Below are 15,194 nucleotides of genomic sequence, written 5' to 3' on the forward strand. Positions count from 1 at the left end.
ATATATTCCTGAACACTAAAGGACTTCATACTTTAAGTTTGATCAAAATCGGCAACACTCCAGTGAAGAGAGGTAAGCTCAAATTAGTGGGAATCTGGTGTAGACTTCAAGACATCAGCGTCTCCTAAGAAGCCAGAAATGGGCGTCAAAATTAAAGGTCGACCTTCTTTGTTATCTTCTTAGACCGGACACTCACTATCACGATGGTGTGTGTGCTTATCAGGTGGACCTGTTCAGGCGTACCTGTCAGGTCTACCCGATAGTGTGTGTGCTCATCAAGTATCAGGTAGACCTGACAGGCGGATCTGTTCATGCGTACCTGTCAGGTCAGCTGATAGTGAGTGGCCCGTCTTAAAATAAAGCTTGATGTGTTTGTTTCCTTCTCTCTTCCTTTCCCCCCTTTTTTTCAAGGTTTTTGTTATACTATTAACACCTATTCTGTACCAAATACGTAAGGCCTTGTTTAGTGGGAGTAAATGGACTTTTCAGTCTCGGTCTTGCAGTATAAGCAGGGTATATTCTATTCTATTCTTCGTGAATACTAAGCTGTTTCTTTCTCTCCCCAGCTCGGACGAGGATGATGAAACAGAAGAATACTCGGAAGCTCTGGACGTTCCACTCAACGCTGATGAAACACTTCGTCTGGCGGAAAATTGGACGCGGAAATACGCGGCTACCAATGGAGATAACGGAAGTGGAGACGAGGGAACGGAAGAGGAGAGTGGAAGTGAGGATGAAAGCGAAGAGGAAGAGCCGTTCAGTTACCAGGAGTCAGACAGTGAAGGTGAGAGAGGGTTCGATTCTCGGTGAAGAGGAAACTGCTCTTTGCTGACTTGTCTTCTTTGAGCTAAATTGAGCCGTGTGACGCTATTTCTTACGAGTGTGAACTAAATTTTAAAGGGTGACGAAAAGTGGTAAGCTATCCCCTTACTTTGTACGAAAAGCTTTTTACCTTGTTAGTTTGTCCTGATCCATTAGGACTGAAAAGTATCTTTTAGAAAAGGGATACCTTTAAACCTAATTTGTGATATGGTTAAACTTAAAATGCCTCTTTTTGTCACCCTTTATTTTATTATTTTAATGGATAATTTTAGCTTTTCAATGATAACTCATTGCCTCTTTTTGTCACCCTTTATTTTATTATTTTAATGGATAATTTTAGCTTTTCAATGATAACTCATCTAGCGATCATAACTAACAGTCCCTCCTCTTTCTTCCCACAGGTTGGCACCGAATACACCACCACCTCTTCTAGCGAATCAGAAGAGAACTCTGCCACTGAAATTTCCACCGATTCCGAGTTTGAACGAGATGAGACGACGCCAAAACACGAAGTCCCGGATATTGTCATCAGTGAGACAGTTCACACCAAGCGGCTAGAAGCACCACAACGCGTTCAACTCAATGGAAAACCTCCTGAACCAAAAAAATATGTTATGTACCGTTGTTCTTTCTGCGATAGGTAGGTACATAATTAGTTCATGAATGACTCACAAGTTTCGTAACTTCTCTACAAAAATCCTGATGGGATAATGTTCGTTCTCGGAACGGCTGGCTTTTTCCTATCCTGTCTTCCTTCTGTCTTCGATTTCGGGACGATAAGACCTTAGCAGTTACAATTTTTCCTATCCTGTCTTCGATTTCGGGACGATAAGACCTTAGCAGTTACAGTTCCCTCTATCGAACCTCTGAAAAAAAATGTCCTCAATTTGACTTCTCTCTTGTGTTCTTTAGGACAAGGTCTCCCCGCAGTTCTGTGATCACATCAAGCCAAGTCTGTCCGAATCGGAAATACGACGCCCTCGCAGTCCTGTACATGAGACCAGCATCATAGTGCCTGATGTCGATCTGAAGAAATCCAAGTTCAACGAGATCACAAACAACTTAAAAAAATGTCCTCATTTTGACTTCTCTCTTGTGTTCTCTAGGACAAGGTCTCCCCGCAGTTCTGTGATCACATCAAGCCAAGTCTGTCCGAATCGGAAATACGTCGTCAGTTGATAGATGGTTTGGCGCCTCCCATTCCTCCCCCTCCCCTCAACTATAGGCCCACCCATCTGAAGATGCCATCAGGTATGTAATGCCTCTTGTAATCACGATTGTAATACGCTTTAGGAGGAGCAAAACGGTAGCTGTCTGGTTCAAATCTACACAAGCTATCACATTACATTGAAATGGGGGTCTTTTGTGAGATGGTTTGGCGCCTCCCATTCCTCCCCCTCCCCTCAACTATAGGCCCACCCATCTAAAGATGCCATCAGGTATGTAATGCCTCTTGTAATCACGATTGTAATACCCTTTAGGTAGCTGTCTGGTTCAAATCTACACAAGGTATCACATTACATTGAAATGGGGGTCTTTTGTGACGAAATTCCTGTGTGCGGAGTCCTGTATGTAGGACTATTGCACCACTACACAAGCTATAGATCAAGCCTGTTTTCTTTTGTGACGAAATTCCTTTGTGCGGAGTCCTGTATGTAAGACTAATGCACCACTACACGAGCTATAGATCAAGCCTGTTTTAGTTACAGAGCTCGTATTTTACACGTCTCACTAGATGCTTAGTACCTTAATAACCTTAATTACATAGGTACACCCGTATCAGGAAAATAATGACAACATCATAGTAGGAGCTCCTAAGCTCCAATGTCCACTTTAGATTCAAGTTATGTACATTGTTCACTTCAGATAAATATCACACTAAACTGCACAATAATTAACACCTTTATGAAGACAAAGGTATACCTAAGGTAGTTCTCAGCAACTCAAAATATTTGCATTATTTTAAAATTAAGAGCATAATATTTAGGATTAACTTGTAATACTCGAGGCCACCTTTTGATAATAAAGTTTTTTTTTTTTTAATGAAAAGTCTTTCAACAATAACACACCCATGAGGGATCGTGTGTCACATTCGCATCATTTCTGCACTCTCACCCTCACCATTTCGTGTGTGTCTTGTCTTTTGTGACGAAATTCCTGTGTGCGGAGTCCTGTATGTAGGACTATTGCACCACTACACAAGCTATAGATCAAGCCTGTTTTAGTTACAGAGCTCGAATTTTAAACGTCTCACTAGATGCTTAGTACCTTAATAACCTTAATTACATAGGTACACCCGTATCAGGAAAATAATGACAACATCATAGTAGGAGAGACGCTTCATCCTCGGAGGATGAGATGGAAGTAGAAGAAGACAAATGTCAGGAAGCACAAGACAACATGGAAGAGGCTGCTCACTCTGACACCACACTCAGCTCAGACGATGTCTCTACCTTATCCTCCTATGAGGAAAATAGTAAAGCACAGAACAAGGTACACATGTCCCCACCCAAGGTAGAGATACACAACTCCAAGGGAGAACTTCTTATAGAAGAGAATTGTCCTCATACAGAAGTTGTAGACTTGGTACAGTCTAACCTCGTGAAGAACTCAGCAGATCGTATGAACACATCCATGCCTGATGTATGTCAAGTACCATTGGGTGCTAGGAACTCGAGTTCCAGCCCTGAGTCAGATGATAAGACAGGTTCCAAGAGTGTTGAGAACTTAACATCCAGCGCTTCGAACAGTTTCAATGCGAAGATCATTTCCGTGCCTGCTGATGAACATACAGGGTCGGTTCTGAAACAAGTGAACCACACATCCGAGTTATTCGCCACAGAAGTTAAATCTAATGGACGAGATAGTCCTGCCTCTCCTGTAAGTGAAAGTATAACCACGGGGGCTCTGACAGAAACCGAGCTCTCTGACTGGGCGAGAGAGGAAGAGCCCATGTCAGAGATACTGGATGACTCAGAGTTCAAACACATTAACACAAGGAATATCACATTCCGGCGTCATCAGAAACCCAAGACTCCTAAGAAGACGCTTAATCTGAGGGGTGTGGCTGCTAAGATCGCAAAGTCTGAGGAGTTTGATGAGTTCCCACATGTGTGTGGTAAGCTATCCCCTACTACCACGAGCAATGACCAAGTCTATCCTCTAGCCACATCCTCCTCTCTAGTCCTCACTAATGTAGACAATATAGAATTTATGGACACGGGGAATGAGGACAGTAGTACGGAAGAGGCAGAGGAGGTCAATAGAGGCTATGTTCAGTTTGTGAATAATAATACAGACGCGTCTCTCCCATATCCTCGCCACCAGTGCTGAAAAAGTCCATACTGAAATGTACCGACAGCACACCGGCTAGTCCAATGTTCGATAGGAAGCAGCGACAAACAGGCCCGGCCCAGGTCAACCCAATATTCGATATCAATCTGCTACAGACCAAATATTTCTCCGCGAGTACACAAGATCTGTCTAGTAAACCAAAGCCAGCCCCGCCCACAGCACGTGCGAGATCCGTGTTTTTCGGCGACCTAAAACCCGATAGTCACCCAGACAGCGGGGGGAAAGATAATAAAATAGTCGACAAGCAACAGTTGGTCACTCAGTATTTATCCAATGACACGAAAACGTCGCGAGAAAATCTGTCTCATACCTATCCTCTAGCCACATCCTCCTCTCTAGTCCTTACTAATGTAGACAATATAGAATTCATGGACACGGGGAATGAAGACAGTAGTACGGAAGAGGCAGAGGAGGTGAACAGAGGCTATGTTCAGTTTGTGAATAATAATACAGACGAGGATAGTGAACTATCAACGCCCCTAGCCGCAGAACCTAGCGTTCCGTACAAGCTACTAGATGTGAATCCTAATGATGAAGATGAGAACAGTCACGTGACGACCACTACTACCAGTGAAGAAAATTCCAAAGTAGACAACGCGAAAGAAGTGAAGCGACAAAATTCGAATAAGGAATGTATCGTTATGTAGGACTTGCATCATGGTTCTTTCAAGCTCCAAGTTTTCCAAGAAAAATATTCATGACTTCTATAATTTTGTCAACAAACTTCTGTCTCATAGGGAGGCGATAAGCGACGGGAAAACTTGGGACAAGAAGAAACTGATCAGTCAGTATTTGGGATTGAAAAGCGGAAAAAATTCCGACACGAAAAGCGATAAAAGTTGCGAAACGAGAGATAAAAACACATTCGTTAATAGAAACGCAAGTAAGAATAAAACAAATGGTCAAGATGAAAAAGTTAATTCAGAGTCCAAATCGGAGCGGTACATTCCTCCTCGTAAGTTTATCATAAGTGATGCAACGAGAGATAAAAACACATTCGTTAATAGAAACGCAAGTAAGAATGGTTACTCTAGTGATAAAACAAATGGTCAAGATGAAAAAGTTAATTCAGAGTCCAAATCGGAGCGGTACATTCCTCCTCGTAAGTTTATCATAAGTGATGCTGGGCAGCCTGAAGCCCCGGCGAGAAATAAGAAGAAGACATCGAGAGAAAATTCCAAAGTAGACAACGCGAAAGAAGTGAAGCGACAAAATTCGAATAAGGAATGCATTGTTATGTAGGACTTGGTTCTTTCAAGCTCCAAGTTTTCCAAGAAAAATATTCATGACTTTTATAATTTTGTCAACAAACTTCTTTCTTTCTTTAAAAATGCTCCCTTTTCTCATAATGTATTTTACCTCACTGTTAATCGATGATCGGCCCATTTTGTTTTATTTTTTTATGTTTCTGTATCTGTACGTATAATATGAAAACAGAATAGTTTGAAAAACCAAGAAGAAAATGATTTAGGAATTTCTTTACACAACAAACTTCTTTCTTTCTTTTAAAAATGCTCCCTTTTCTCAATGTATTTTACCTCACTGTTAATCGATGATCGGCCCATTTTGTTTTATTTTTTATGTTTCTGTATCTGTACGTATAATATGAAAACAGAATAGTTTGAAAAACCAAGAAGAAAATGATTTAGGAATTTCTTTACAAAGAGAGACATGAAATGATAAAAATTTGCTCATCTTTTGACTTGAGAAAAAAAAGTTATTTGTTCACTTTTGTGTACCTATATTTTAAAATTGAAAGCTAATTTGTTTATCTGTACAATAAAAGATGTAATAATTGTTGATCATTTTAGATTTTGTTCAAGGTATTTTTACATTTGTTCCTGCTTTCTGTAAATTAATTTGAATATGTTGTCCGAGATGATTTTTGTAATGAAATGGTGCATAACGAATTAGGAACCTATAATTTGCTTTCTTGAACTTTGAGTCCATATTGCAGTTATTTACGCCTGTTTATGTAGCGTTCTAGGTTATGAATTTAAAAGATGATTTTTGCAATGAAATGGTGCACAACGAAGCAGGAACCTATAATTTGCTTTCTTGAACTTTGAGTCCATATTGCAGTTATTTACGCCTGTTTATGTAGCGTTCTAGGTTATGAATTTAAGGTTGGAGCTAGGGGGGACATGTTTCAGATGTATATAGACCAGAAATCAACAGAAGGGAATGAAAAGTATTGTTGTGATTACAGACCCCTTACTCTTTGTTCACGAAATGATGGTCACATTTCGGAGATACTTGTCAATGACGTAAAAACAGCATTTTCATTTTAAAAGGAAAATTGAACTTTTTTTTTCAATTCGTGCTTACAGCGGTGGTTCAAATCTACTTTTTCAGTTTACAAAACCTTTTTCATCCTCAGAAATACCCTAAACATTGTTTTCTCTAAAATTTACTCCAGGTAATTTCCCTTTCATTTCAGTTTTTCCTGTTTTAAATTTAAGGTCGGAGCTAGGGCGGACATGTTTCAGATGTATATAGACCAGAAATCAACAGAAGGGAATGAAAAGTATTGTTGTGACTACAGACCCCTTACTCTTTGTTCACGAAATGATGGTCACATTTCGGATATATCTACTTGCCATTGACGGAAAAAATAAAATGTTCCTTTTATTTAAAATTCGTGTTTACAGCGGTGGCTAAAATCTACTTTTTTCAGTTTACAAAATCTTTTTCATCCTCAGAAATACCCTAAACATTGTTTTCTCTAAAATTTACTCCAGGTAATTTCCCTTTCATAAATGATTTTTGCAATCAAATTATGAAGTCTGTCATTTGCTTTCTTGAACTTTGAGTTCATATTTAAGTTATTTACACCTGTTTATGTAGCATTCTAGGTTATGAATTTGAGGTTGGTGCTAGGGGGACATGTTTCAGATGCATATCATCTTGAAATCAACACAAAATAAAAAGGATTGTTGTGACTACAGACCCCTTACTCTTTGTTCACGAAATGATGGTCACATTTCGGAGATACTTGTCAATGACGTAAAAACAGCATTTTTTTTCATTTTAAAAGGAAAATTGAACTTTTTCAATTCGTGCTTACAGCGGTGGTTAAAATCTACTTTTTCAGTTTTCAAAATCTTTTTCATCCTCAGAAATACCCTAAACATTGTTTTCTCTAAAATTTACTCCAGGTAATTTCCCTTTCATTTCAGTTTTTCCTGTTTTCTTTGTTTCTCTGACCGATTTTGTTTTGTATTGCTCTCATTCTAATCTGCTCCTAAACCGATTATCTTTTTTCAGGGCAAAATCAATTCTCATTCTAATCTTAACTGCTCTTTCCTCCTATTTCAGTATTCTGATAGTTTGGATTAATTTTTAGCTGCTTTTTTATGGTCACTAATTAGTTTGTTTTTACTTTCCAAAGTAATGTTTTTGGTCCATTTTTAATCCGTTTTTTTTTTTTTTTTTTTTTTTTTATTTTAATTCTCATTCTAATCTTAACTGCTCTTTCCTCCTATTTCAGTATTCTGATAGTTTGGATTAATTTTAGCTGCTTTTTTATGGTCACTAATTAGTTTGTTTTTACTTTCCTTGGTTTCGTTTACAAAGTAATGTTTTTGGTCCATTTTTAATCCGTTTTTTTTCAAGTGCACAGTCTCCTAAGATACTAGACTGTTTTTAACCACCACTTTGTGACACCCAGTCCCTGAATAAACTCGATACGATGTGTCTTTAGACTCTTTAGTATTTTGTGACCATTAGTTTACTATTTTGTGACCAGTGACGTATGCAAGGAGGTATTGGGTCTGAGTCTTAACATTAATTAATACCTATTAATAAGTGCAAAAGTTACTAGAAAGATGAAAATGTAACAATAGAAAGCTATAGCAATGTCAAACACCCTAGCTCACACCTTATTCTGCCTACGCCACTGTAAACATACATAACCTGAAATAACTCTACACTGGAAAAAAAATCCGCCTAAAGAAATAAATATACCTACTGAAATAAAAATCAGCCTAAAAAATCTTTGTGCTCTATAGCGATGTACTTGAGTTTGATCCAAGGAGCATGATTTCAATTTCTAAAAAAAGTTGGGTCTGTAAATTACATCAGGGATGCTTTATATTTCAATGCATTATCTGTATTTTTCAAAAATACTCCTTGTATACTAAGAATGTTCAGGGAAATTCTAAACAAGGAACACTCCTTGGAAAGTATTTAAGGCAGATTTTTTCAGTGTACCTCTATCTTAACTAATATTTGATATACCTTCATCCCCTTGTTTAAATTTATGCCATTGTTTTTGCCCCTATAACCTGACTTTACCTTTTACCCTAGAAATCATCATTTCCTGCATTATACCAGGATGATTTGCTTTATGAATTATGTGAAGGTTTTTGAGAACTTCGGATCATGATATCTTTATTTCTTCATAAAATTTCAACCCAATACGCTTAACTGTGTCTTCCTTTAAAACAACTCTCAAACCGTTGTTGTGTACTGAAATATCTTAAAAACCTTTACTTACTACATTAATCTTGTTGAAAATCCAACATAATTATTCTAAATAGATTTAAGTATTTCGTTCTACCTGCAGGTAACTAATTTGTACAGTCAAGTGTAAGATCAAGACGTTTACACTAAGCTTTGAATGATGTTTGTATAATGTTCTAATCTTGTCCATTTTCCGAAAACCTTTACTTACTACATTAATCTTGTTTAAAATCCAACATAATTATTCTAAATAGATTTAAGTATTTCATTCTACCTGTAGGTAGCTAATTTGTACAGTCAAGTGTAAGATCAAGACGTTTACACTAAGCTTTGAATGATGTTTGTATAATGTTCTAATCTTGTTCATTTTCCCCCTTTTTCTTAATATTTCTCTTTGCTGACTTGTCTTCTTTGAGCTAAATTGAGCCGTGTGACGCTATTCCTTACGAGTGTGAACTAAATTGAAGCTTTCCGCCGATTGGTTGATTTATCGGTATTATTAACCTAGCTGGGGACCTTAAACAGGGAGTAGACCAGCTTAGTCTGGCTGGGGGACTTAAAACCGGGAGTATACCAGCCTGAATTGCCCTTGCTAAAGAAATAGCAAAGGTTGAGTGTAAAGGGCATCCACTCGTAAAATTTGTAGCCAAAACCAAATGCCAGCTCAAATCAATCACCCTAATTAGGGCTGATTGAGAGGCTGACGGAAAACGCCGACTCCGTCTGTACACGGGAAAAAGGCGAAGAATAAGAAGAAGACTTTATTAATGTCCATATCCATAGGTAAGTATGATCTTGAATGATTAGAGATGTAAGTAATCTTCAAAGGTTTAATGTCCCTTATAATGTTTGATTTCAGAAGACGAAGAAAGTACAGCCACGGAGGGAGAAGAAGAAATCAAGGTTAATGTCCCTTATAATGTTTGATTTCAGAAGACGAAGAAAGTACAGCCACGGAGGGAGAAGAAGAAATCAAGGCGCGCGAAATGAGGAAACAAGAAGTCTGCCTGCAGGTGCCTGACAGAGTCCTGCCCACAGACTCGGATATGTGAGCCGCTATTCCTTACGAGTGTGAACTAATTTTTAAAGGGTGACGAAAAGTATTACTTTGTACTGACAAAACGGAAAAGCTTTTTACCTTGTTAGTTTGTCCTGATCCAATAGGACTGAAAAGTATCTTTTAGAAAAAGGATACCTTTAAAACTAATTTTGATATGGTTAAACTTAAAATGCCTCTTTTTGTCACCCTTTATTTTATTATTTTAATGGATAATTTAAGCTTTTCAATGATAACTCATCTAGCGATCATAACTAACAGTCCTTCCTCTTTCTTCCCACAGGTTGGCACCGAATACACCACCACCTCTTCTAGCGAATCAGAAGAGAACTCTGCCACTGAAATTTCCACCGGACTCGGATACTGAGGTGAATCCCCCTTCTATTCCTTCCCCTATAGATAGTGTAGCGCCGGGTCTGATATCTAGTCCTCCTTGTGTCTCTCCCCCTGTAGGTAGCATAGAGCCGTCACTGAGTTCCCCGGACATAGATAGTCTCCTGCTAGATTCGCCACTGTCCAATAGTCAAGAGAAACTGTTCGAGTCACTCGTGGCGGAGGAAGAGGGAGGTTATCAGACGGAAGATGATTCCTATGATGCGTTAGAAGAGGATGGTGCCCCGCCTGGGAGGGCAAAGTCTCTGGACGCCTTGGATGAGCTACCGGCGTCGGAAAGCATAGAGAATTTATTCAAAGGTTTACACGCGGCTGAAGTGACCAAGAGTACGGAGAATTTCTTCACCGAGGTGGAAAGCTTGGATAAGTTACAGCGACAGTTGCATTATGGTGAGAAGGAAGAGGTGAGACCTGTAGAGAGAAGACGGCGAGTATCTCGGCCTGATAACCCGGAGTTTGACGCGTTGTATGACTCTGTCGTGCGTGAGGTGAAGACTAAGGCAGAAGCAAAGTCCCTCGCACCTGACTCCAATGTGAACGCTAATCTATTGAGTTCCGACTACTCAGACACCTCCCGGCCAGTCACACCAAACCTGCCTGTAGTTAACGGCAAGATCCTGGTATCTATCAAACCCAAACAACGCTCCAAGTCACGATCCAGAACCCCGGAGGTCAATGGAGACCAAACACCTAACGAGCGAGTGAAAGTACGTCGCAAATCACGATCTAAAACACCTGACCTTCACAATGATCCTGTGTGTGATAAAGACAATGTGGCTGTGAGTGCAGGAGGTGATCCGCCCGAGGAACCAGAGCTGCAAAAGGCGAAGCGCTCGAAAAGTCGATCGCAAACACCGGATAATTCCCTCATGAGTCATACAAGTGATACACCGGGCTTACAAGCCAGGGCCGCAACCCTCCAAGCTAACTAGGCTAGAAAGAGGTAGGTACCTACCTTATAGAATAGGTAGGTACCTATACATGAACATGAATATGTACATAAATACCTACATATTATGTGCTCAAGTAAAGATACCTACTGCCCAATGGCTCGTGGGTTTTATCACTGTAATCTCTGCGAAATTTTATGTTCGAATCTAATATTATTTCCACCGATTCCGAGTTTGAACGAGATGAGACGACGCCAAAACACGAAGTCCCGGATATTGTCATCAGTGAGACAGTTCACACCAAGCGGCTAGAAGCACCACAACGCGTTCAACTCAATGGAAAACTCCCTGAACCGAGTCAAGTGCCTTTGAAACCGCTCGTGTCTTCCGATTTCAAAGTTCCTGTCCGACCTTTACCCCTGATCAATCCGAACAAAGGCGACTACAACTTGAACAAGACACAATCCACGGAGGGCATAGCGTCTAAACTTTCCCTCGAGTTGAAGAAGAAATATTTGTTCGGTGCCCAAGACTCGGGCAGTAATGTGCGGAAATCAGGCTCAACTTCTATCCTGGACACCAAGTTCAAGAGTTTTGTCAATCAGATTTCAGAGGCACAGAAGTTGCTGAACCCCGCCCCGGAGCCTAGTGTCACCATGCAGGCATTCCTTCAGGGTGCAGACAAGATCAAGCAGACCCCTCTCCCCTTACCCCTCATCCCAGCACCAGGCCTGAGGAAGGAGAAGGAGTTGAAGCATGTAGAGGAGTTCCCTCATGTATGTGTCCTGGGTGAGAAGTCTGATAGTCCTAGTGTTCCTCCTGTACCTGATACTGATAGCATAGTCCCTAGTGATAAGGATAATGTAGAGGCAGAGAATGATGCCCGTCCTCGCAGTCCTGTACATGAGACCAGCATCATAGTGCCTGATGTCGATCTGAAGAAATCCAAGTTCAACGAGATCACAAACAACTGGGAAGACATTGAACAGAAGGACGCTTCATCCTCTGAGGATGAGATGGAAGTAGAAGAAGACAAATGTCAGGAAGTACAAGACAACATGGAAGAGGCTGCTCAGTCTGACACCACACTCAGCTCAGACGATGTCTCTACCTTATCCTCCTATGAGGAAAATAGTGTCTGACACCACACTCAGCTCAGACGATGTCTCTACCTTATCCTCCTATGAGGAAAATAGTAAAGCACAGAACAAGGTACACATGTCCCCACCCAAGGTAGAGATACACAACTCCAAGGGAGAACTTCTTATAGAAGAGAATTGTCCTCATACAGAAGTTGTAGACTTGGTACAGTCTAACCTCGTGAAGAACTCAGCAGATCGTATGAACACATCCATGCCTGATGTATGTCAAGTACCATTGGGTGCTAGGAACTCGAGTTCCAGCCCTGAGTCAGATGATAAGACAGGTTCCAAGAGTGTTGAGAACTTAACATCCAGCGCTTCGAACAGTTTCAATGCGAAGATCATTTCCGTGCCTGCTGATGAACATACAGGGTCGGTTCTGAAACAAGTGAACCACACATCCGAGTTATTCGCCACAGAAGTTAAATCTAATGGACGAGATAGTCCTGCCTCTCCTGTAAGTGAAAGTATAACCACGGGGGCTCTGACAGAAACCGAGCTCTCTGACTGGGCGAGAGAGGAAGAGCCCATGTCAGAGATACTGGATGACTCAGAGTTCAAACACATTAACACAAGGAATATCACATTCCGGCGTCATCAGAAACCCAAGACTCCTAAGAAGACGCTTAATCTGAGGGGTGTGGCTGCTAAGATCGCAAAGTCTGAGGAGTTTGATGAGTTCCCACATGTGTGTGGTAAGCTATCCCCTACTACCACTAGCAGTGACCAAGTCTATCCTCTAGCCACATCCTCCTCTCTAGTCCTCACTAATGTAGACAATATTGAATTCATGGACACGGGGAATGAGGACAGTAGTACGGAAGAGGCAGAGGAGGTCAATAGAGGCTATGTTCAGTTTGTGAATAATAATACAGATGAGGATAGTGAACTATCAACGCCCCTAGCGGCAGAACCTAGCGTTCCGTACAAGCTACTAGATGTGAATCCTAATGATGAAGATGAGAACAGTCACGTGACGACCACTACTACCAGTGATATGACAACTGTGAAGAGTAACCATGTGACAGAACTGAACCCGAGTCTAGAACCTGTGAACAATGAAACAAACCCCAGTGATAATGTAACCAGTGATGTTAGTAAGAACCATCCTGTGCTGGAGTTAAACACGCCTGTGGTTGAAGCTAAGAACGATATTGTGATCAATAGTGTAACCTCTGCTCTCAAAACAGAACCACCAAGTCCATCAGATACAACAAGCAAGGCTTATCAAGACTATGTCCAACGGTTCCAAGGTCGCATATCTCCGTTCAGCAATGCACGGGATTCCATCGATATTCGCAAGTCTCGCAAACACTCGAAAACCTCAATGAGCGAAGTGGTTGCCAAAGAAGATCTCAAGGAGGAAGATGAGAAGGAAAACCTGCCAAGTCCAACAGGAAAGCCGTCCACATCCAAGAAACTAGAGGAACTTAACCGGAAGATCTCAAGGAGGAAGATGAGAAGGAAAACCTGCCAAGTCCAACAGGAAAGCCGTCCACGTCCAAGAAACTAGAGGAACTTAACCGGGAGAGAACCAAGCAGAAGGATCTGATCCATGAGATGGTGATGAATAAGTTGATAGCGGAAGGAAAGTCACCGACAGATAGGAAATCAAAACGAAGCTCACGGGGTTCGTTCAGTCCTCTAGGTCTGTCAGGATCTCAGAACCTTAACCATCCAGTTCTAAACGGAAACGATCATCTGAGAACCTGTCCTATCACGAATAACTTTAAGGAGTCTACGCCTTATGCACAACCCATGATAGGAAGTCAAAACGAAGCTCACGGGGCTCTTTCAGTCCTCTTGGTCTGTCAGGATCTCAGAACCTCAACCATCCAGTTCTAAACGGAAACGATCATCTGAGAACCTGTCCTATCACGAATAACTTTAAGGAGTCTACGCCTTATGCACAACCCAGCCTGGAGAGCTATGAACGGACCAATCAAATCAAAGATGACCAAACAGCCAATCAGAACACAGACGCTGCCCTGCTGAGTAATGACGAGATCACGCCGACCAATGAGAATCGAGCGCTGCCTGGACACGCCCCCAGGGCCACACCCACCAGTCTGGATCTATTTAGCACTCCCATGACGTCACTAAGGTCTCGACCCATGTCCATGCATTCTCCTCCCAGTGTGTATACTACCCCTACTGTGTATAGTCTCCCCTCCACCCCCTCCCATCCTGTGGAGACATTCTCCCTACCTGACATACCCAAGGCAGTGGGGGCGGATGATGTGTTCCAGACACCTAAACGACCACCCCGCTCCAAACAGGATTTCCAGGTGAGTTTATTATTATTATTTTAGAAGTTTGATAGAGGGAACTGTAAGAACGAAGGTCTTATCTTATCGAAATGGAAGACAGTCGTTCTGAGAACGAACCTTATGTGAAAGTTCGGCCCGGGCGGAAATCTAACTCACGACCTGTTGCTTTCAAGGTAGACGCATCACCTTCCAAGCTAATTAGTCTAGTGAAATACCTTTATTTATAAAATTTCTTACCAACCTCAGTGGTGCAGTGGTTAGGTTAACGCGTTGGACTTTGGATCTGGACTTCTGGAGGTCGGTGGTTCGAGTCCAAGTCGAGTCATAAAATTTATCGAGGTGTAATAATTGAGGAACGATATTTTTCACAAGCAGTAAATATGCTTAACACAATTTAAAAATTCCTTTATAATATTTCTTTTACAGGAACTGCGAAACAGTGCCCGGGCTCGTGCCAAGCTACTCAGTGACTCTCAACTCGGGCTGAGTCCAGAAGAGAAGCTGAAACTCCTCAAACAGAAAATTGCTCAACGTCGCCTCGTCCAGAGTGAAACAGATAGTTACCACTCGCCCCGCGGGGAGTCGAACCCTAGTCCTCTCGCCAGCTCAACCTGCACTTCTAGTCAAAAGGTAAGCCCGCTCTTCTTTCTACCTTGTCTAAACTTACCCTTCGATATCTTAGTCCTATGTTCGTGTGAACTCACAGAATTTTCCAACTACTGTTTATATTATGGGCCCGATTCTTGGCAAATAAACCAGAGACACGAATTTTGGGAGAATCAAGTTCCTTGTAGTATATTCA

General features: G+C 41.2%; 1 protein-coding gene across 1 annotated transcript in view; it reads left to right on the forward strand.

The window, feature by feature from the left end:
- Nucleotides 1–15,194, forward strand: part of LOC103513125 — a gene marked incomplete at its 5' end in the record, with an annotated part of 42,287 nt that overhangs the window by 15,964 nt on the left and 11,129 nt on the right. Inside the window, 8 exon segments of the mRNA XM_026826420.1 lie at nt 567–784; nt 9,574–9,687; nt 10,061–10,972; nt 11,197–12,111; nt 12,113–13,551; nt 13,641–13,880; nt 13,883–14,410; nt 14,819–15,026. Of these exon segments, the coding sequence (XP_026682221.1) occupies nt 567–784; nt 9,574–9,687; nt 10,061–10,972; nt 11,197–12,111; nt 12,113–13,551; nt 13,641–13,880; nt 13,883–14,410; nt 14,819–15,026 (4,574 nt within the window).

Source organism: Diaphorina citri, unplaced genomic scaffold, assembly GCF_000475195.1.
Source record: "Diaphorina citri unplaced genomic scaffold, Diaci psyllid genome assembly version 1.1 scaffold928, whole genome shotgun sequence".
Lineage (NCBI taxonomy): Eukaryota > Metazoa > Arthropoda > Insecta > Hemiptera > Psyllidae > Diaphorina > Diaphorina citri.